The following is a 23,349-nucleotide window of genomic DNA, read 5'->3' as shown; positions in this document are numbered from 1 at the left end:
GTTTCTGTGTTCAAATTAAATTATGAGGTTCACTTTTCACAATTTGCTAGTAGGACTTTCACTTCTTTTCGCCCCCTCACTTCTGAGATGATGGTTACTCCCCAGTTTTTAGGCCTTATTTTAAAAGACAAAGTTAACACCAATAAATTTTTATCGCACTGCATTTGAGTCCAGTGTACTCAAATGAACAAGACAGGCTGACGAAGCAAAACAGCCAGTATGTACTCTGGACTTATCAGAGTATACGTTTTCATCTAAAAGGATCTGGAGCACTAGAGTTCTGTTCACCTGAACATCCTGCGTTGGTTGTGTTTAGGGAAACAGTGACGAGGAGGCCGTCAAAAGCGTCCTGACGTCCCCAGAGAACCGTATCCTCGTCAAGCGGATGCTGATCAAGTGTGCAGACATCTCTAATCCGTGCAGGCCCCTGGAGCTCTGCATAGAATGGGCCGGCCGCATCTCAGAGGAGTATTTTGCACAGGTAAATACGCTTACTAAGGACTGTTCATACAATTTCTAGAATTAGATGCCAAATGTTCTGAAGAGACTTTTCAGTGTTGTCGGACATGATGGTGACTCGTGCTCTTGTCTTTACCGCAGACGGATGAGGAGAAGAGACAAGGCCTACCAGTGGTCATGCCTGTGTTTGACAGAAACACGTGTAGCATCCCAAAGTCCCAGATTTCCTTTATAGACTACTTCATCACAGACATGTTTGATGCATGGGATGGTGAGACAACACGGCATCACATAAACAGAACCGCTGTACAAACATGTTTTTTTTTTACTTCCTTACAATTCCTTGACTGTTTTCAAATGTAATTTGGAAAGCCAGTTTATGGTGGATTGAAAGAAATGAGAGGCATGACCGTAGGAAATCCATCTGGGTCAAAGTTAAGGGATTGTCCAACTAAGGATGCACCGATGAGACCTTTCTTGCCAACACCTGTTTATATTTTTTTATAAAGGTTGGAGCTGCTGGTCACTCCTCCGCCCCACATGGTTTTTAATGGAGATGGTAGTTTTGAAATAAATGGAAAATGGCGGAATTACAAGGTTATCCACTTGCATTGTTAACAAATGTCCCTTCTTTATTTAATGTTTACCAAACTCTAAAGCATTTGTCAAAGCACCTGCTGTAGATTGAAGATTTATAGACCAAATATGTTGCGATAGGGAAAGAAATCCTGCTTTTTTTTTCTTTTCTTCTTTTACATTTGACCTTCCAAACACCAATCAGACCATTAACTATTAATGCATCTAATTCTAAGATGTGCTTACAAGGTGAAATTTATGTACTGAATACTTTTTCTGTCCAAAATTTACCTCTGTGTTGTTTCATTTCACTTTAATATATCAAAGCTACTAATTGGTTTATGGTGTTCTGTACATATGCTTGGTGTCACAGTGAGGAAACTTGCTGTTTGCCATCATATGTAAGATAATTGCATACAATTAGATATTTGAATTATAGCAACGTTGCAATTTTAATATCTTAGCTGCCGCTATTTTCCAAAATTTTATTTGTCCCGTAGAGACGCATAAGAAAAGCTCTTAAACTTCCTAACAACCCTGTGGACTGAGTCTATTGTAGTAATTTTTGGTGTAAATGCAGCATTATATGCTACACATCTGATCTGTCTGCCAGATTTTAATCAAACGTGTCTTGGATTGAAAGACATTTTCTCTGTTTCACTAAATTCTAAAAATGCAAACAGAAACAATTCTTTTCCCCAGAAACTTCGCTGCCACACACACGATCCCTTACATGTAAACGCCGTGCAGTTAACAGCCTTTCTTATGATGGTTTGATTTTTAGAATTGGATTACAAGGTCCCACTGAGATTTGTGTAAAAATAAGAATTTTGCTGCATGTCTCAGGAGACAGAAGGTAAGGGTGGTGTTTGTGTTTTTTCATCACACGCCTCACGCCGCCTCCTGTCTCTCCTCCCCAGCTTTTGCAGACCTCCCCAATCTTATGCAGCACTTGGACAACAACTTCAAGTACTGGAAAGGCCTTGACGATCGAAAGCTGCACACCCTGCGACCGCCTCCGGAGTAGCTGCTTGTGGCTACTCAGCCCCGGAAAGCCGGGTGCAGAACCTTCTTCTCTCCTGCTGGGGCGCCTCTTCCCCCCGTCAGCCCAGCCCAGCGGCACAGGGGCCTCCTCGCCTTCACTCTCCTGCTTCTGTAGCACGCCGAGCGCCCCACATGTCCGTCCACAGCAGAAAAACGCACAGAGAGACTTCCCGACACTGCCGAAGCGCTGCTGGCTTTTCACTGTCGGATGGGAACTGTTAACCGTCGGATACGGACGTCCAGCATCCTCATGAACTTCTTGTGCCTCATAGGCACTCGCAGTGTCACTGACTGAAAGGAGGACGGGGGGGGGATTTGAGGGGATGGGTCCCCACTGGTCTCTGTGGCAAAGCATCCATCGTCTGACTACCGCGTAGGCACTCCCGTCTGCCTGTGAAGTTGCTGTTAGCATCTAAAAAACTGTGTCTAGTCCATTTAAGGCCATGTAATCACTTTTTCAGCCTCTAGCTCCTGCGCTGGCAGCGAGGCAGAGCCGCTCCTAGAAACCATTGGAGTACACTCCATCGCTTTTTTTTGTTTGTTTGTTCGTTTGTTTTTCAGGCAATATTTCCACGTGTCCTTCAGAAACACAAAGTTGATACACGGCTGTCATAACAGAAATGAGAGCGGATGCTTCCTTCATGGGTCAGGAGTGGACCTTTGTCCCAGGCTACCGCTGAGAGACGGCAAAAAAGAATAAAAAGAAAAAAAAACTCAAATTACAGGTTATTTAGTGTGCTAATATTTTCTAAATTTCCATGTTTTCTATAATAAAATTCACAAATTAGTCAATGAGTAAGAGCAGAATGAATTTTAGAATAAGACAAAAAGCCAAAGCTATTAAAGACGAGTACTACTACTACGCTCAAAAATTTACAATTATTATTCATGCGACCCTATTATTAAGCATTTTGTTTTCTTATCAAGAGTACAGTACCAGTTTGAATAAACGAATGAACCCTTTTGTATTGCACTGTATACAACATTAGAAGCATCTACGTCTCAGTGATTTGTCCAGGAATGGGATGTTGTGTTGGAGAATAAGCTGTTTTTCTGTTGATCATCGGGAGATCGTCTGCTTGTGTGAACGCATGTGGGAGTTTGGTTTTCCTTTTTTTGTTTTTTTTCTTCTTCTTCTTTTTGGTCGCTGGTGTGTGAGTGCGCGGGTGTGTTCATTGTTGCAGCAGTCCCATACTCCTGGTTTGATGCTGTAAAACCGCTTGACATTTGACAACAGCAGCAGAAATATGTGAAAATCGTTTTGGACTTGATCTTTTTTTTTTTGTCCTCCCAGAAATTTTTTGTATCTGGTTTGTCCTACTGAAGAAGAAGAAGAAGAAAAAGACTGCCTTATTTTGTACAATATTTATACAGTACATCCCACTGTGCAACTGCAATGGACATCTGAAGTTTTTCTTATAACAGTCAGAAAGTTACACTCAAGTAAATCTCAATATTTTTATAGACAATGAATTTTACACTGGATTTGCAGCAGATGAGATCAACCATAATAGCTATCTGAACACCTGTGAAGGAGAAAGCCACACAGAGCGTGCGCATAGAGAGCTGAATGGTAAAGCAGAATGTGGATCACAGAGTTGTCTATCACTGTCTTTAAAGCAGTCTCCTGGAGGCCAGCTTGCATTGATTTTTTTTTCTTTGTTTTTTCTTTTGATCAAAACATCTCTATATTTGGCCAATCGTCCAACACCCTTATGCACAGACCCGGGTAACATCGTTTTTTTTGTTTTGTTTGTTCAAAGTTGGATTCAGATTAGGATACTAATTTCTACGGTAAAAGATTGATGCTTCTTAAGAAGGTTTCCTCTTTAAACAGTATATAAATGCCATAACAGCTAAGCAACTACTGGTTAATGAGATGCATTAACCACAATTAATTTTGTTTCTTATGACAGAATTGTACACTTAATCAGGGGATTTGTTTGTTCCTTCTGATTCACGTTTTGGTCTGAAGGCACGGGGGGGAAAATAGAACCTATTCAATGAAAAATAAAATGTCAACTATATCCTTGCAGTGTTTTTCCTGCAACAGTTTTGTTTCTGGCATCTGTTCTTTCTCACGTATTGCACAAAATGACACATACTGTCCCTTGTGAACGTTTTTCATAGCCTTTAAGGGTGTTAATCTTTTGTCATGTTACAAACCTGAGCTTTAATAATTAAGGAAAAAGAATGACGTGTCCTAATCTTTCATACTTCCCCGTGGCCTCTCTAGCAGATCATGTGACCGATACTCAACAGCGATTAATATCCATCAGATATCACGATATCCATCAGATATAGAACAAAACTTGAAATAGAACAAAACTAACTTAGAAGTAACTTTACAGCAAGATATGGGAGCTTGTTTTGAGTTAATTAATTCTTAATATTGATGAAAAAGTACCAGTTCCATTGGCAAATTATTTCTCTTAAAACAAGACATTTTCCCATGTTAAAAGTGAAAAAAATTGACAATAGGACAAGTACTCTCTCATCAAAATTAAGAAATTAACTACTCAAAACAAGTTCTGGTGTCTTGCTGAAAAGGCGTTTTTATCGTTAGGGTGTTTGTTTTTAGCACAGCACAGCTATTTGTAAAGATGGACCTTTATGCACATATTTGTGTGCATACATGAGTGTGTGTTGTACAAAGTAGGTCAAAACTGGTGTGCATTATTTTATTCTGTCTGATATCTCTGGTATTTTATAATCTAAAGACGCTGCAACAGAATCATAACGATATTGGACATGGCCATGCATGATCCATAATGAAATAATTATTGATATTGCTGCTCGGAAAGGACATTGCTATATCAAAATACATTAGTAGGCAGACTACAGTAACAGATATAATATGTGAGCAAGACTATCTACAGTTTGTCAGTTTTGTGTTGCGTAGCGAAGAATGATCCTATTACCTGTACAGTTGCCATTGGACTCAGGCTGACAAGACATGCCAATCTACTTTTAAAAGTTTTTTGTGTCCCTGCACTAAATTCTCAACATTTCTGCTTTCGTCAAACAAAATTATTTGTGAAATTCAGACTGCTTCTCTTCTTCTCTCTGCCAGGAACCAGTAGCTCTCAAGTCACAAAGTTACATTCTGAACGTTTTGTTCTTTTTGCAATTCCAGAAATGAAACCACATAGAACACTTCCTTCTATATTACAGTGTCTAGTTTTTTCTGGATTAACCTAAAAATGCTTCTTTTTTTTAGCATGTTTTAAAACGTACCAAAAACAAATAAAAAAATCATTTTTGGTTATAATTGTCTTTATTGAAATAACAAATGAAGAGAAGCTTGTTAAAACCATTTTGCAGTTAAAGGCGGTTGTGCGACTCTGGCTAATAAGATGAGGATTCAGATGCTAATGGCGCTTTCACACCTAACACGTTAAAAACCTCAAAAACTCGAGGCGTGAGCACTTTTGGCGCGTTCCTACCAAACGTGTTTTGAGCGTCGGGCGCATCTGGTTTACATTCAGTCAGGTTTGCTTTTTTAAAATCAAGTTCCTCCCAGAAATGGAGGAACAATATAAACACCTCGGTGTTCAACGGACAACACACTGGCAACAGTTAAGAATGGACTGGAGGAAGCTAAGGCCCTTCAACGCAGCACTAAATGGTAAAATGGCGTCGGTTAACAAATAGTACAACACTCATCGTCATTACTAGCTCGAAGTTTTCTTTTGAGGTCCTCCTCATAGCAAACATTACAGCCCGGCCGTTGGTGTTTGTACGGCACGGGCAGTTCAGCGAAGTGGACTGACTTCTTTTTCTCGGCGGTTTTTGAGCTAGTTGAGTGGTCCGGGCACGCTTCGCTAACTTCCCCAGTCGGGGAAGTTCCAACTTTCGGACGACAGGAATCATTTTGTGATTCCTTTTTTGTTGGAAGAGGAAGCAGTCTCACCGTCCTTCACGTCAGTCCTCTCTTCGGTCGTAGCGTCTTGTGCGGGAGGTTGGGAGGTTAACTCAAAGCCGGAGGAGGGTTGAAAATCTGGTCATCGATGACGTCGTACTCACAATCGCTCGGATGGCCACGAGTATCAAATTCGACGTGAAGAAGCAGTTTGTTAAAAACGTATTTTAATAGTTAAATATTAAGTTTAGATTGACAATGGTATATTAAAACCATTCATTTAAGTAGTTTTTTTTATCATTCTATAAGGTTTAAAATTTGAAAGGGTTTAAAAATGAACAAAATATTTATACATTGGTATATTTGGTAGTTAGAGCCACAGATCCCCTTCTCACTATGGACCCTCAGTATCATTAGACTAGTTTATTTTGATCAATTATTATATAATATTTTTGCTGAGGGCCACAAACAGGCCTTCTGACAAAAAGATAAAAAAACAAAGAAACTCAAAAAGAGCACTTGGGGCATCAGGGGCTTCAGCCTCCTTCGCAACATCCTCTGCATATGCCTGTTAAGGTCGAATCATTTCACTCAATTTCAAAATACACACTTCACAAACAAAATCTTAATAAAAAATTTACTATGTAATATCTCCTTTTTCATTAATTTCTGTGAAAATACTGATGACTGAATTCATTTTCCAATAAAGAGAGTACAAGGCAAGATTTATGAACAGAAACAAATTAAGACAGCTCTTTAGTCTATAAAACACTTAAGATTTAAGATGTGCTTTAAAGGGAAATTAAATCCAAATTTTATCGAGAGGAATGACTGTGTATCAGTCAAAAATAGCCACAGTTTCAACTCCGACTCATAATGAAATTCCTTAAGCACAATTAGCTTTGGCGTCATCTTGGAATAAAAAAATACATGTAAAAATAATTTACTCTGGGGAAAACTGACTTCATCCAGAAAATCCTATGGCAAATTGATTATTAGAGGATGAATTAAATAATTATGAGGTAATGAGTCTAGCACTCCCATGATGAGTGGTAGCTACTACAGAATTTAATGCGCCAAGGCAGAAATCACAAGAACATTTTTAGCTTCTGTCTCATTTTTGCCATTGAGTGCATTGTAAAATAGTGAGATTGAGTTTTGAAGCCACAGTCCATCAGGTGATGCTGCCCCACACTCCACTCAAAAGTTCAGAACCTTCAAAAAAGCCTATAACCGACAGATAAGTGTTTGTACTCTGCAGTGCAACCCATAAATCCATGTCGGCCGGAAAGTCCGGAAGATTGTGATGTGTACTGGTTGACATCTTCTGGTTTGAGATGAGTGGCACCCTTGGTTGCCATCTTTGATGTACTGGGAGCAGCCATGGCTGAATCATCTTCATGTGAGGGAGTCTTCAAGGAAGATGGGGCTGGACAGAGTTCAGTGATGGCCTGGCCCAGTAGAGACATTACACTCTGAAGGACTTCTGTGTAATTCTGATCTGTAAGCTTAGCCACATTTTTCATCTCACTCAGGTCAGTTTGAGTTTTTATTTTGGTTTCTAACTCAGAGCAAACCACTGACAGTTCTTCAGTTTCATAAGTCATTTGTCTAGTTTGGCAAATATATGTGTACGGCCAGATTTCATGCAACCTCTCTAACGCACTCCCTGAAGAAAACTCAAAAATTAGGCAGTCATAAAAATCTGTCAGAATCTGTTATAAATTCAAACTCTTCCATTGACCTGTAACCTGTCAGAAAATCAGCTACTTCATTATCAGTTTAATCAACATTCATTAACATTTAATCCCGTATTTCATCAAGACATCCATAACAAAATAGCAAACTGCAATACTTCAGCTCTGTACAAACTTAGATGTCTATTACGTGAAGTGAATAATGTAAATGTGCATAGATACAAACTTTTTCTTGAACAAAATTGTTTTTGACTTTGAATATAAATGCACAGATCCATAGCATTTTTCTCTCTCTTCCAGTTAGATCCACTAAAAGAGATTTAAATGATGTGGTATTTTTCAAGAGTACTGAAAAACAAAACGTTGTTCTCATTATAATATATTATATCAAATAAACGTGCTTTTGAGACTTATTTTTCTTCGCAATGACCTACGTTTTACTGTAAAAGGTGGAATAAGTCTATCCTGGCCCGCTGTGTCACATTTGGGCCCGGTTCAGTTCTGTCAGCGCCCCGCCGGATTGTTCCAGACTGACGTTACGTAACATTAAAACTGCCCAACTTCCGTCAGCTCAGACTTTGCGACAAAGTCGTCAGAGGAAACAGTGGGCGACATCGGACTGATGGCTGCGGTCGTTTAACACAATCTACATCAGAGACTTTTTAAAAGCATTTATATTTTCCGGGGTCGTGCTATGTCTTCGGGAATGACAGGACAAACGCCGTGAGTGTTACTTTATTTTGGAGATAGGTAGAAGAACGAGCTCATAAGCCGAGGCCGCGTTAGCCACGTCCTGCTACGCTAACGATAGCTGCTGTGTTAGCTACCTAGCAGCTTCTTGGCCTAGTAGTAAAAGTTAGCTCAGGGGGGTTTTGTGCAATTTTATTTCAACTGAAATCTTCCGTTCAGAACCAATACCTCACGATTAATTCCACTTGCTACTATATTAATTTATTGTTGGCCTACTGGTGGTTTAAACAGTTTAAACTAGAATCGCAAATAGGTGTTAGCTAACTCAACATTAGCTTCAGCGTCTGTGGAATGCTAAATAGCCGGTTCGTTTTCTTGACATTTCAGAAGGTAAGGATATTATTTATTGCTGAGAGTTGCACAGGTTGTCATATATTTTAAAACGTATTACTGTAAAATAGTAGTGCTAAACTACATTAGAGAGAGGAGGACGAAATGGCGAAAACGTCAACGTGAGCTCAACTCTGCATTGTGTGAAATATCTTAATTTAACTGTTGCACTTTTTTGTGTCTGTATGTTTTTTCAGCTGCCTAACAAGTCGCTGGGACCAACCAGCACAACCTAAAAAGAGTGTGGACGTGCAGCAACAGAAGAGCATTGGCAATGCCACGCTCCCTGTCGCCTTCCCAGGGGTTGTCGGCTCCACCGGGTCAAAGAGCCCAGCCTCTCAGCCACCAGAGGCAGAAGAAACACCAACAGGGGGAGTTGAGAAAGCAGCAGCCATGGCTGCTAAAATAAATGCCATGTTGATGGCAAAGGGAAAACTTTTAACTCCTCCACCATTACTTCCTAAGGTGCACAGTTAAAAACAAAATCTAGAAGGAACCCTTTTTCTGTTTTAGCAATACTAATACTATATTTTGCTTTATTAAGAAACCCCAAAGTATCCCTGTACCAACCCCTGCAGAAGAAATGGTGGTCACAGAGGTCGACATAAATGACGTACCACTAAACTGCAGAGAACTTCTTACTAAAGGAAAAACACAAGAGGAAGTAAGTGGAAAACTGGCATTAAACATAAAAATCTAACTTTTTTTTGGTAACTTTTGTAATTTCTTATTCTGTTTTTCAGATCAGGTTAATTAGTGGAGCCGTTGTCTCAACTAAAGGTCTTTACATGCCTGAAATTGAAAAAGGAGCGGCAGGGTATGTTGCACAGGAATTTAATGTTTTATTTTCTATGATCAGTTCTTCAAACTTTTGACATTTTTAGCAATTTCTTTAAAAAAGAAAAAAGACACATGGGATAATAGTTACAAGGAGAGGAAGTTTTGAGATAATGAAACAAGAAATAACACCTGGGACATTAATCATTTGATTTATTCATTTGATAATATAGGAAATATATGCTGTATTTGAACTTTAACTTTACTATATTGTCATAGTTTGTGTCATGCAGTCCTTTTTTTCAAACAATTGAGATTTGCATGCAATACATCTCTGAAACTTTTGTGATGCCATCTTACTGGATGTCAAGTGCAAGTGTAGAAATGTTAATTTTTTTATTTTTCAGTGAAAAAAGTTTAGTTTGTGCACATTAGACTTATAGGAAAAGTGTTGCTTAGTGCAAATGTGTCCCTATTATTTGTGATCTGATTTCTTTCAGACAAAGACCTTTGTATTTACATGTTCAGGGAAAAACACAAGAGCAAGTCAATAGTAAGTAAAATTATTATTATTCTCATTTTTTTAATGAGCAAATTTGATTTCATTTGATTTCATTTTTTGAAAGATTCATAATGCATCTGTCAGGTTTTTTTTCTTCCCATCTCTCACATTTTTTCTTCTTTGGGGTTTCAGAAGCTGTGATGAGAATAAAGGAGATAATTTCTGAAGATGTGATAAGAGCCTCAGCAGCGTCCGGAGGACAGCAAGTTCCTGTGATCCCACCACTCACTCTTTATCCTCAACCACCTCGGCCCGTCATTCCCACTCCTGTGCCACGTTTGCCCAACGCAAACTCTGTGCCGGGCCAGGGACATCGACCAGCAGCTCCTCATACAGGGGTGGGTAAACCTCGTATTTCTATTGTGGTTCAAACAACAAGGTTTCCCTTTGGTCAAATACCCAGAGTTAACGCACTCTCACTTGTATTTGTTTATGTTTTCACGTGGGGAAAATTACGTAACAGCTGTTAAATCGATGGAACATGTACAAATCACAACGACAGGGATATTTCTGTTGAGATAAAACATCTTTTAGACCAGTGAAAAAGAAAAAAATATAAAATGATAAACAATCAAAAGCCATTGTTGCACTTATGGCAATAAGTGCAAGATGTATTTCTAGCTAATTTTTATAGAATCAAGCAGACCTTTTAACGGAGGTAAAGAAAGTGAGGCAAATGGAGTTTGTTGCCTTCACTGAAACTCGCCTCCAAAATCAACTAGCAGAGAGAATATCCTTGGTTTGGAGTGAAAAACCTTTGATAGTTGCATTTGCTGACAAAAGCTCTATTTCCTCTAGGAAAAAAATATTTAGCTAACATAACTGAACATAATTATTGACACCATTTATTCTTCTTTGTTCCCCCAGAGTTTTGTGCACACTAAAATCTTTGTGGGCCTGGACCAAGCGTTACCCTCGTTCAACGTGAAGGAAAAGGTCGAGGGTCCAGCCGGTTCGTACCTGAGTCACATCCAGACCGAGACGGGGGCTCGAGTCTTCCTCAGGGGGAAAGGGTCCGGTTACATCGAACAGGCATCCAAACGAGAGTCTTTTGAGCCTCTTTATGTCTACATCAGGTATGTTCACTTTCTTAGACTTTCCCATAAACCTTTTAGGTGTCGTATGAAGGATTTTCCTCTTTAAATGAAACAAATTGTAATCAACGTCGTCTGGTTTCAGTTAAGGTAATGAGCAGCTAATGCTCCTGCGTGGACAGAAGTGATAAACTGTCTTCTGTTTTGCTGTCTGCGAGTCCTTTATTGAGTCTGCTTCGTTCTAGTCCAACAAAGCTCTTTTGTGTGTCGCAGCCACCCGAATGCAGCTGGATTAGAGTCTGCTAAGAAACTCACAGAGAGTCTGCTTGAAACTGTAAGTTCACGATGCCACCATGTAGAAAATTTTCACCTGAGCTGGAGAATATATTCGGAGGTATAAGAAGGTGAAACTACTGAAGCGTATAGTTTCCACTGATACCCACCTCCAAAATCAATGTGGTAGTGTGAACCGCCTGATCTCGAGTCTTGGATCATCTGTGCTCTGCACCTACCCACAGACTCATTATTGTCAACAAATTAGTTCTGTCTCTATGAAACTTGTCACTCATGAGTTATCTTTATTTTTCATCTTTATTCATTAGGTGAGAGCTGAACATGCCCAAATGGTGTCAGTGTACACAGCCACGGGCGCAACACAGCGTGAGTATTACTATTACTGCTACTGGACAAATTCCGACAAGTTTATCCAATATCAGATTCTGGTCGGCTGCAATGTTCTTGTGATTAGAGAATATTCCCTTGGAATCATTAGTGGTTGAGTTGGTAAGCCATACTCCATTTACTTCAAAATTAACATTCTACAATTTCATTTCAGCATACGCAGCACATGGATTTCCAACTAATAGCAGTTACTCTAGCCAGGGGTCCTGGTATAACTACCCAGCAAATGGGTATGCTGGCGGCTATGCAGCGTATCCAGGAGCCGGTGGTTACTGGAGTAATGCAAATGGCCCCCCAAGTCAATCTAACCTGTCGACAACCCCATCTCCATCTTCTCAGGCAATGATTCAGTATCCAGTGTGTCCTAGGAAACCACATCCCTTTCTTGTCCAGGTAACTTCCACGCATAAATGTTTTTATGTCTAGATTTTTCCGGTGTTTATGTTTCGGTCACATCAGTTTTCTTCTACAAATCTACACATTTGCACTGCAGGAAATTAGAATGTTTAATATTATTTTTGTTCAGAAAGCGTAACTTCCACATAATATGGATTAATTACATCCAGTGTTTATATTCCAAGTCTTTATTTCTGTCAATGTTGAAGATTACAGCCTTCAGGCTGTAATCAGTTTTCTCTGTAAATTGCAATCGGTTAAAATAAATTTTGATAGCAGGTGTGTTGGCCCACTCAAAAGTATCTCCTTGTCCTTCACTGTAAGGGTATTTATTTGATGATACAGACATTTTCATTTTATTGGCTGTAATCAATAATCATCAAAATTAAGAGAAATTAACCCATGGCCCCCCCTATATATCACTTTCTGTCATGAATCTATTTCAATTACTCAAAACAAGATTCTAATTTCAGATCAAAATGCACTTCATCTGAATAAAAACAAAATGTATAAAAACATTGATGAGTTGACCCAATGTGTGGCTGAGGGGTTGCAGGCTGTGTGTGTTGCAAGGCTTTGAACACACACACACACACACACAGCAGTGTATATATGTTGGTTGTGCTCTACTTAAGGATCCGTGCAGCAGTGAGACAGTGGAGCCTGGAGGATCTATAAACACCCCCCCTGACTCAGGAAGTCCCAAAGATCACTTCCAGGAGGGGGCTAAGGATGAACAGGTTAGCTGGAGAGCTGATGCCTCTACATATTGGTTATAGCTCGTTCTGGTCGTGCTCAAGTTTTGGATTAGTTTGGGTTTCATGAGGATTTCTAAAACTTTGCATCTGGAAACTCAATGCCATTTCACTTGAAGTGGTTACATAGTCTCTTACACATTTTTAAAATAGTTTTTTTCATACCTTTTGTAGATCACACCTCTCTCTTCCCATCGTGTTTATCAAACACTGAATGTGAGGGTGGCCTCTTCTAATTCATACATTTAAGAATGAGCCCATTTTTGTAGGAATCACTGAAAAGTAATGCCTATAGATAATTTCAAGCTTTCAAATCTTTTCATGATGAGTTAAAATTTCTAAAGTGATGTCTGACTTCCTCTGTAGCCTGCCAGCTGCTCTCCAGAGGGCCCTGCTCACCTGGAGTCCACGCTTCCTTCGTCCAGCGTAGGAGAGGAGAAAGTTGTAGAAAGGTTGGATTTTTACAAATTTTCTCTCAGATTTCCTTCAAGTCGATTTTGGGACGATGTTAATGTTCGTATCTCTTCAGGATATTGATGCCTCCACCTCCGTCACCGTTTGTGGCTCCTCCCCCCGTTACACGCAAGAGGCTGAGGGACGCCGCCCCAGAAGCCCCGGCCAGCCCGCCCCCAGCCGCCCCCGCGTCTGCGGGTATGCGCTTCTTCTCTTCCAACATACTCTGAGAGTCTGAGAGCTCAGACGTTTACTTCTGTGGAGTTCTTTATTGCATGTCGTAGCATCTCCCCCCGTGGATCAATGGGGGAGGAGTGGAGACCTGTTTGAAGCGCACCACTGCTGGAACTCACTAACGTGCTCTTCTTGTATATGTTTTTTGTCTTTCCCTTGTTCTCTCTCTCAACATGTGTCCCCCGGACGTGCCTGTAATGGATGTGTGCTGTGCTGCCGTTTGATTTTGATATCTTCCCTCCCCCCGTCCCCGGCTCTGGATCAAACCAACTCAAAAACCACGCCTTATGTGGGGCTCCTCACTGGGTTTCCATTTGGTTTTGTTCTCTCTCTCTTTGCTCCCCCCACCTCACCTCCCCTGTTTCTCTCTGATGTCTCCCACCTTTCCTTTTTTTCTCTTTTTCTCCATTTTTTTTGTGATTACAGGTGTTGAGGAAGAGGTGTCGGTGAAGAAGACTAAAGTGAGCGTTGATACTTCTGGGCTCGTGCCCTACGGCGGAGATTCCTCAGATGAAGAGGATGAGAGGACACACAGCAGTAAGACAGAAAACCTATAACGTCTGTCACCCCCCACTGTCCCAGAGATTTTTACAGACCAAAAGTTTTAACACTCACCATATCGACACCATGAAAGGAGAAGTCTGCCCTGAAATAACCATACCAGCATATTTGTACATTTTACCTCCTTTTTTCCCCTCTTTGGTTTATCTTTCTATCCTTCCAAAAAGAACAGGTTTTCACTTTGTTTTGGTTCTTGCCAAAAAATCAGGTAAAACTTTCCATACATGCAAATGAACCTCAACCTGACGGGTTTAAAACAGTAACATGCAGTATGTGGAATATTGATTATGTGTGTAAATTCCCAAAGTATAGCGCTTTACTAGTCTAAACAGAGGTTCTTATTTCCTTTGTCCATCCATGTTTAGGTTTTTGTCGTCTCTGCCTCTAGATGCTCTTGCACAAGTGTAAGGTTAAACTTGTTTGGATATATCGTAATCTAAAATACTTTATAAGCTGATGTAAATACAGAAGCTAACAACAGCAAGGTCTGTTTGTAGTCAAATGTCATTTTAGGCTTTTGAAAAAAGCTAAACTTTGTTTCACTTTAATCTGACTCTAAATGTTGCCCTCATCAACTTTTAACACAGAACAAATTGTATTAAATCTCAGTCATTACACACGTCTCAAAGTATGGAGGTACACAGGGCGGACTTCTCTAAGATGTGAATACAGCTGTATAATAAAGAAAAACTTTCTTTTTTTTTCCCCCTCCAACTTTTGTTAAAGTCCCATTTTGAGCTTCGACATCTGGCCTTGCTGCAATCACAGATTGTTTAAATGCATATAAACTTCAGTGAAACCTTTTTCTTATCTTGGAAAATGGTGTATGCCTGTTCCCATGGAATACTATAATAAAACAACTTCAGAAAGTATATTGTTTTTATTGATGCATTTCTGTCTGAACATTCACAGTGTAAATGTTTTTTTGTTGTAACATTTAATGTCACCACAATGCAAAATGAGGTTAACTATATGACGTCCTGTCAGATGAAGGTGTAGTCGGGAGCTTGTACGCCATTATGTACAGTCAGCGCTCCTGGGTTGTCCAGGCTGAAACACGGGTGGACATAATTGTGAAAGTGACAGTGGAAGGTATGCAGATGCTGCTCCAGATTAGCATTGAAGAAGCTCAGCGTTCCCCTGTCGTAGTCGAGAGCCACTCCAATACGCACTGGATGCACTGTAATCCTCAAGTCTGGACTCCAGCCATTATGCAGGAACTCATACTTGTGTCTAAAAGTAAAGAGGACAATGCAACATTAGAAGGAAGAGTTTGGTTTTCTCTCATGTGGCTGCCTCTGGGAAAGTACAAGACTGAGCCAGCAACTGCTCCCGAATGGCTGCAGATGAAAGAAAATAAGAAATGTGACTTAAAAATTTGCGTTTGCAGAACGAACAAGCTGCCCACAATGGAGAATCGCCTGTGAAGCTTGTATGATGTGAGTGACTCGATAAATGTGACAAAGGGCCTGACTTGTATGAAATACAGTTGCTATATAAATGCATGACAAGGTATTTCATGGTAGTTCCTTTGAGCTCAGGCTTTCACAGGGCTGATGCACATTTTTGTATTTTGCTTAGGAAAGGGAATTTTAAATGCTAAAAATACAGTCCTGGCCCAGTTTCCAGGATCTGCAGTAATAGTCCTGCAGAGGATCAGCGCGTTAATTCTGATAGTGGATGAAAACAAATCTGCTTGGGCTTTTGTACTGTCAAAATGAGAGCCGGTTTAATTTTCCTCCGCTTGTGCTGCGGTTGGAAAATTGCTGCGCTTCAACAATTGATGGGATTGCAAATTAAGAGCCCAGATGAAAGTAAGGAGTACATTTCTGAGCATACTATTAAAAGGTTTTACACTCAAACGTTCCACTAAAGCGCCCGGTATGCACAGTGGTGAAAAAAATATAATACCCTACAAATATCTATGGAAGAGAAATACAAATTTCACAAAACTGATCAAAATACTTTGTCTCACTTAAATGGAGTTCAGAAGCACATGATGAAGCTGAGTCATGGTGAATATCATGACTCAGCATTCTTAAATTATCTACAGAAAGTTCCTGCTACTGTTGTGGGTTTAACTTTTATGCTACGTTCAAGGAGGAAACCCATTTCTCTTGAGGAAAACAAGGGCTAATGTTTGTCAGAGAGGACAAAGACCAGGGCTTATGCGATTGAGTCTAAATGTAATTACTTGTACACCAGAACAAAGACAATGTTTGACCTAAGCCAAACAGCAATTCAGAAAACAAGCGTCAAACTAAGAACAATTCTTGATTTAAACAAAATGCAATCGGTGACCTTATTTTCCCGTGGATATAACGTGACAGACTGAAGTTGTGCACCGTTTACCTGGACGGGGTGCGAATGTGTCTCATACACCAGGAGCTACCATTGGCCCCTAGGTACGCGTCCCTCTCTGTGTCTTCGTATGCAACTCCGACACGAAACTCGGTCTCATCGTCCACCTCCACTTCCCAGTAGTGCCTGCCTCGCACTGGAATCAGATCCCCCAAAATGGCTACACATCTGTACATGAGCACAACACGCATGCTTGACATTAAAGGCGTTTCAATGTCGCACAAGCAACTGTTGGACACTTCACCTTGTGAAAGTGTTGTCCTCAAAAGCCATGGCAGTTATGGGCAACTCCTCATCTCCATAGAATATAGTGAAGCCGTCTTCCGACATGGAGAGACAGGGATGAGCGGTGTCCTCCAGAAGGTAGAAGAAGGTGCCTGTTCAGTCATCACATAATAACATGAGAAATTTCTTGTTAGGATACCTACAAACTTGAGGCACCATTTCCAAAAATGAATCTGTTTTCTAACAGATTCATTTTAAAATGCCTTGTTTTAGCACTGTGCATCCAACAGTTACATTTCATGGAGTGCTAGACTGAGATGCAACCTGACATAGCAACTTACAGCTAAATAATTCTGCTTGGGCCTGAGCTCACAAAACATTTGATGGAAACAATGTTTTCAACAGATTTAGTTTGTTTTCTGTGTGTGCCAAACTGATTTAAACTTCTGATCGATTAAGCACATTTTTCAGGTATTCATCGTAATGGCTTCCTATCCTGCTGGTAAAAGGGTGTAAAAAATTCCAAGATAGTTTATCCCGAGCCATTTCATTGTATGGCTTAGGATAAACTGTTTAAAAATGACAAAAGAAAGAAAATGCCAAAAAAACAAAACAAAAAAAAAAAACTTTTAATTCAGAAAACCTTTATCTAAAGCTACCTCATGAATTATTCAACAAAACACGTTATCATACGGTCAATTTGGTTTACCACGGCTTCACCAGGTAACTGTACAGGTTTTGCCCAAAAGATAAACTGAATAGAAGCAGCTTATGTATTGAAGCAAGTTCTCTGAATTCTTCTGTGACTCTGTAAGAAGTTCTGGGTTCTTGAGGGCCCCCTAGTGGTGTCTTGGTCCTGTGTAGCAGCTTGGGTCACTTATACCCTGGGCTGACCAAACCTTCTATGCAAAAATAGCAAACGGTACAACTGTTCTGCTGGGATCTATAAAATATTAGTGAGAAAATCTTTCAATAAATAATAGAAACCACATAATTTTTTTTTAAATGCAATGATGTTAAGTGCAACATCTTAACAACAGTTTTTTTTAACACTTTCAACCAGAAAGATGTTTGAGAGTTTATGGTGTTAATAGCATAAATATATATTTAAAATAATTTAATAGATCAGAATATCGTGTCCTCTACTTATCAAAATCACTCAAAAGATTTTCAGCATCAAGGTTGTTTTCTGTTTTTACCAGTTGTGGAGATGGTTATAGCATCACTCCTGTCACTTGGACCTCCAATGTTGACGGCTCTTACAGAGATGAGGTACTGCCGCCCTGCCTGCAGCTGGATCAGACACTGACAGGTGGGCACGGCCACTATAGACCTTGACACAACACATGAAGGAAAAGAAAATCTCATTTTTCTTTCTTAAATCAAGTTCAAATCAAAGGTCACTTTTCAAATAGTTTTTTTGTTTTTACAGCCAGGTAAAATTTATTGTACCTCATCTTTTGTAAAATACCAAATAAGTAAATTCAGAGTTGTAATCTGGAGCTTTAAATAGTTTGTATTTCGCAGCAAGCTGATGAAAAATAAGAAATGACTAAGTGTGAGGACACACTTCCAGCTGAGGCAAACACTGCTGCAGGAGCCGGAGCTAAGAATAGATTTTCTAGGACAGAGAACGTCTTGATTCAGCAGCTCTATAACCAAGGGACCTGGAAAAATCCCAGGCATGCACGACCCTGGCTCTGTATGAAGACGATACAACGACAAGCCTGGTGTCTACCAAAGCAGATGAAGAGTTCTAACACCTTAGGGAGCAGTATGTTGCAAACCTCTGACACCTTAAGCATTTTTCTACTTTTCTTAAGAAATCGTTACATAATCATCGAGTAAGATTGAGGTATTAATAGCTCAGTTCGTACTCAGTAATGTTGTTCACCGTGCCAACAGTTCCCGTCTCACTGAGCTCCACGGTGTAGGAGTCGACAGGGTTGGTGTTCCCTGACTCCCATCGGATCAGAGCAGCTTCTGGGCAGCTGCTGCACTCCCTCTGCTTGATCACAGGAGGTGACGGCACTACGGAAACACAATTTGGGCTTTCATTTATAGTGTCAAGCCTGTTGAGTACTTGCAACTGAAGTTATACAGAAAAAGAAGAACTAGTGTCCTGCTTTAAAAGTCTAAGAAATCCTCAAAATTATTCAACAAACTGAAAATAATTATTTATCAGAGCACAAATTAGAAAACTAAATGTGATCTCAGGCACAACTGAGGTCAACAATAAGAGGATTTCATTATTTGGTTTGGGTTTGTTAGACTGAACACTTTGTTCATGGCAACAAGAAATATGACTAAGTTCAAGAAATTTAGAGAAGAGATTATCGTCTTGAAAAGTTTAACGGGTGCTATTTATTTTCCAGGCACATAGTGCCATTTATAGCACAATAAAGGCTTCAGTTGTTATAATTTTTTTATATATAAATCAAATATCAAATTTAAGTTTCAATTTCACCTCCCTTTTTTAAGAAGCTCTTGCTCCACTATGATTCAGAAGATGTCCTGGTAAATATTAGTATGCATAACAATGGTGACCGACTTGAACTCTCATGAATTGGGGATTTGAAAAAGGCAGGTGCAGCACACAAACCCAGAAATAATAGTGAATTGGAGGCCCTTGTGTTTGAGCAGCAGGCATAGAGTCCTCAGGATCGCTGCAGGAAGCTGGTACCTGGCTATATATCCCATTTGCAGGCGGCCAGAACAGCAAAAAGCTGCTATACTAAGTGCTAAATACTCTCTTCACAAACCGGTTGAGTAATTTGGAGACTGCAGTTTTCATCGGAAGTGTCATTTTCCATTTAATTCGAAGAAACCACTTGTAATAGCACAAGATATTACGGTTTTGTGTAATTTGTCAATAAATCTAATTTGCAGTGGTGGCTGAATGGTTTCCGGTGCACCTGTAGTGTTGTGAGAACAGTGTGGCATTAAATTACCTGTCATGTACAAGGCCTTCTCACTCGCTGGGCTGATGCCTGTTGTGTTGGTAGCCGTCACCCAAAGCTCATATTGAGCATTGGGGAGCAGTTCTGTCACAGTGCAATGGGTCTCCTTCACTTTTACCTTGCTTTCTGAAAAAAAAACCCCCAAAAAACCCCACCCATTTAGTTGGACTGTCTACAACATTGTATTTGTAATGGTGTCATCGTCCAGTGTGAGCTCGTCATACCCTGCAGTGCGCTGGTACTGTCTGCGGGCGTGTCCTCCAGCACCGGTCGGTAGTAAAGCTCATAGTACTCCACCGTGTCGTCGGAGAATAAGCTCCAGCACACATGCAGGGAGGTCTGGGTGGCCGAGTTGGGCAGCTGCGGGTTGATCACTGGTGCAGACGGAGCTGTTTGTATGACGCAAATATAGTCAGTCCACTCTTGTTATCGAGACACCGACCAAGAGATATACGTCAAAATGGCCTCGTCCAGTAAACTTTTCATTGATTTAAATGAGCAGCACCACTTTTGCCAAGATGAAAGTTCAAGTATCCAATCAGAGAATTCCTACAGGCTTGTTGCGAAGGAAGACTTGGAAAAAATATTAGTAAGGGTGCATCTTTCAATCGGTACGGATAATTTTTATGCAGGAGCTACGAGCATCTTTGGTGGGATGTGAATATTGTCTGGGCAATCTCTGAGTCACAGAGTTTTCTATGTTGTAAATTATTCCCATATCCTTGTGATTTACTTCAATAGATGATTCGTTTATGATTCAGACCTGGCACAATATTGATGGAGTCCATCATGGTTTTCACATCTGACAGATCGGCCAGCGGCGTAATGAATTCAAGACTCGTCGACAGCGAGAGGTCGATGTCCTCCTTGGCAAACTCCTCGACTCTAGTTAAGCATACAAGTCATTCTGGTAAACTACAAGATTTAAAACAAAGATGGATGTTCAAGTGTCATGCCATCTGGATCACATTATGTTACCAAGCGACATATATGTTACCAAGAGTTTATATGTTGGCTATGTGCTATCGACGTTAGGTCCTCCCAAATCACTCTGCAGTCCCTGCTAGTGTCACAACATGCAACACACCGAGCAGCTTCATGGTTACCTTTTAACGACGGGCATAACTGTCTGTCAACAAAAGTCAAAAGGAATCTATCAGACAGGATTTTTGAACTATCATAACTGATGTGTTTTATTTTGTGTGTGAAAAAAAAAGTCTCTTAACTAAACCAAGTTGAGTTACCTTTAGGAACAGCCTCTTGTCCTGGCAGCGGTAAACCTCCCGGGCCGTCTCGATGAGCTCCTTCGAGGCGTCCAGCGCCTGCCCACAGGCCACCAGCTGGTTGTACAGGGACTCCAACTTACTCTTCTTCTCCTCCTGCAGTCCTGTCTCCCTGTCGTCGTAGCGCTGGGACAACGTCTGCAGCACGTCGTTGTAGTGCTGCTCCAAGTGCTGCTCCTGGCGGCCGAAGTTCTCCTGGACCGATATTCAGGCGATCTGATGCAGCTCGAGACCGAAACATTGATCTGCCTGTTCAGTTCTGCTGCTACATGCACTGAGAATGGGCCACGGTTTCAAGAAATGTACCATTTCAAATTCCCAGGCAGACTGGAATGTTAAAATTGTTCCCTGGCAGATTTTCAGCACATTTCCGTACAAAACTTTACAATGCAGTGCAAAGCTGAAATTGGAAACATAAAGGGTAATTTCGCAGATTGCAATTTTAGAGTTGCCTAAGTTTTAATCTACAACACTGAGATGAGAGATTCTGTGGTTCATTTTTTAGTTTGTGAGAAACTAAGATAGGAATTTCATTGCATTGAATCAGATTCAGATGAAAACTGATCTAGGAAGGCCAGGAGATCAAGAAAGTGAATTCTGTCACTAATTCACAAACTAAAATGTCAAAACTAGACAACAATCAAAACGTTGCACTGTAGCAAAAATAATGTATTTAAATTGTGAGCCAAATGAAATGTCTAGAAATGAAATTTAGATCCTACCATATCATTTTCCTTACCAAGCCATTTTAACTTGCAACTTGCTAAGGAAAGTGAAACCCAATAATAACAAAAGAATAATGTGTATAATTTCAACAGCATATGTTATTTGAAACCTGTGTGGACTGAAATAACATATGAAGCTTTCACTCCCCAAATTTGCTGTTGTTTTTAATCATTTGAGATGTTTGTTGCAGAAAACTTTCACACAGAAATATAGATTTACCTCCACGGTGAGAAAGATTTCCTCCAAATGACCTGCAAAGTTTTCCATCTCAGCAACCTTCGCCTGCAGCTGATTCCTGATGGAGGTGATCTCACCCTGAAAGCAGATGAGACTCAGCGTCCAACACTTTCCTAATTTCATTGAAAAAAATTGCATAGCAGTTTTTCATTGACATGCAATCGTGAATAAAATGACAAACTACTGTGTTTTCCGCAAATTTTAAACATCAGTTAGTTTCGATCAACATTATTGCTACTTTTTTTTTGGTCAATTATCTGCAAAAAAATGTTTCAAAGGCAAATTAAACCCCAAAAAGTTAAGAATGAATGAACAGATGACATGCTGATGTGGCGTTACTGCCCCTCACCTCACAGCCCTGTGAGGGAGAGTGTGAGGTCTCAAAAACGTCATCGCGTCCATCTTCTGCCCCAGTGGGGGAAGGACAGCTGTCTTCACAGGGTTCGAACCGCAACGACTCATTGGTGTTGACTGAAAACCTCTGGAAGGTCCTTCCTCCAGGAACGACAGTGTGTGCCTCCATGGTGCTCGGCTCTCTGCTGAGGTCCTGCTCCTGGCTCTCTTCTGAGATCACATCCAGCCTGCCCACTCTGACGTCATTCAAGTCCATGAGATCACCGACTGTGCTCAGTGGACAGGGGTCTGCAACAAACACAGGCTGATGAACAGAGTCATTCAGATCATCCTTTCCTAAATTATATAAGCGTGTGCGTCTATACAAATGTGCAAATATAAATAAATAAGAATGACAAACTCTGCAATTGTGTTTTGGTGACTTGCCTCTGATAAATGAATCAAACTGCGGGTTATATTGAGCAATTAAAAAAAGAATTAACTCAATAGTTCATTAAAGTAATCTGCTCTGGATAACTGATCCGGGCTTGTTTTTGTGTCCGACAGGCGAACTTTGTGATCCCTAAAGCTGAGTCTGTGGCAAAAATAGACGCAACTCTCACTGCTCACATGTCGCAACTACTTCAAACTACATATACACCAGATTTGTTTCTTTTAAAGAGAATATGCGATCGGAATTACGCGAATAGAAAAGTTTTCTTGACGTTGTGAAAAAATAAATGACCATACCCGTACCAGCAGGATTATTTGAGTCGGTAATTGAAGGTGGAAATTCCCCCCAACAGCTGATTTAAAGGTCAAAGTTGAATGCAAAACATGGAGTGTTGTGGTGCGTTCGTGTAACCTCGTAACTTTTCAACATGAACCTAATGACCACGTTTTGATTTGACTTTGACCGAATTTACGTGTTGAGTTTGCAATATCATTGGTCTTAGAATCGTTTATTTAAGCTTCCTGTCAGTGAAGCTGGAATATTTACAGCAGCTAACTGCTAATTAATGATACAATAGTTGTAATTTTGCTGCTTTTTTA

General features: G+C 40.3%; 3 protein-coding genes across 8 annotated transcripts in view; 2 read left to right on the top strand and 1 right to left on the bottom strand.

Moving 5' to 3' along the window:
* Positions 1-4,106, top strand: part of pde8a (phosphodiesterase 8A) — a 54,047-nt gene extending 49,941 nt beyond the window's left edge. For all 4 annotated transcript variants that reach the window (XM_055044853.1, XM_055044854.1, XM_055044855.1 and 1 more), the window contains 3 exons: positions 317-481; positions 601-730; positions 1,956-4,106. In XM_055044853.1, coding sequence (XP_054900828.1) covers positions 317-481; positions 601-730; positions 1,956-2,062 — 402 coding nt within the window. In that variant the 3' untranslated portion in view covers positions 2,063-4,106. The remainder of the gene's footprint in view (positions 1-316; positions 482-600; positions 731-1,955) is intronic.
* Positions 4,107-8,210: 4,104 nt separating this feature from the next.
* On the top strand, positions 8,211-15,043 carry LOC129369530 (KH homology domain-containing protein 4-like). Its single transcript, XM_055045009.1, has 14 exons — positions 8,211-8,361; positions 8,916-9,183; positions 9,263-9,382; positions 9,462-9,535; positions 9,996-10,048; positions 10,190-10,395; positions 10,925-11,133; positions 11,365-11,425; positions 11,694-11,751; positions 11,927-12,165; positions 12,804-12,908; positions 13,290-13,375; positions 13,453-13,574; positions 14,037-15,043. The coding sequence occupies exons 1-14, from the start codon at positions 8,333-8,335 to the stop codon at positions 14,165-14,167; spliced, it is 1,761 nt and encodes a 586-aa protein (XP_054900984.1). The 5' UTR covers positions 8,211-8,332; the 3' UTR covers positions 14,168-15,043.
* Positions 15,037-23,181, bottom strand: LOC129369529 (fibronectin type III and SPRY domain-containing protein 2). Of its 3 annotated transcripts, none has more exons than XM_055045007.1 (13): positions 23,053-23,181; positions 22,313-22,605; positions 21,946-22,041; positions 20,962-21,195; positions 20,824-20,846; positions 20,481-20,602; positions 19,942-20,106; positions 19,709-19,843; positions 18,635-18,788; positions 17,957-18,090; positions 16,777-16,909; positions 16,524-16,700; positions 15,037-15,404 (listed from the first exon to the last, which is right to left on the bottom strand). In XM_055045007.1, the coding sequence occupies exons 2-13, from the start codon at positions 22,571-22,573 to the stop codon at positions 15,155-15,157; spliced, it is 1,884 nt and encodes a 627-aa protein (XP_054900982.1). In that variant the 5' UTR covers positions 22,574-22,605; positions 23,053-23,181; the 3' UTR covers positions 15,037-15,154. The 3 variants fall into 3 exon arrangements, with proteins under 3 accessions (XP_054900982.1, XP_054900981.1, XP_054900983.1); XM_055045006.1 differs by having other exon boundaries at positions 23,047-23,180; XM_055045008.1 differs by lacking the exon at positions 23,053-23,181 and adding an exon at positions 22,744-23,029.
* Positions 23,182-23,349: the final 168 nt, after the last annotated feature.

The sequence above is a fragment of the Poeciliopsis prolifica genome, unplaced genomic scaffold (genome assembly GCF_027474105.1).
Source record: "Poeciliopsis prolifica strain line A6 unplaced genomic scaffold, Auburn_PproV2 SCAFFOLD021, whole genome shotgun sequence".
Lineage (NCBI taxonomy): Eukaryota > Metazoa > Chordata > Actinopteri > Cyprinodontiformes > Poeciliidae > Poeciliopsis > Poeciliopsis prolifica.
The sequence above is the reverse complement of the archived record's forward strand: the minus strand, read 5'-3'. Positions and strand labels throughout refer to the sequence as shown.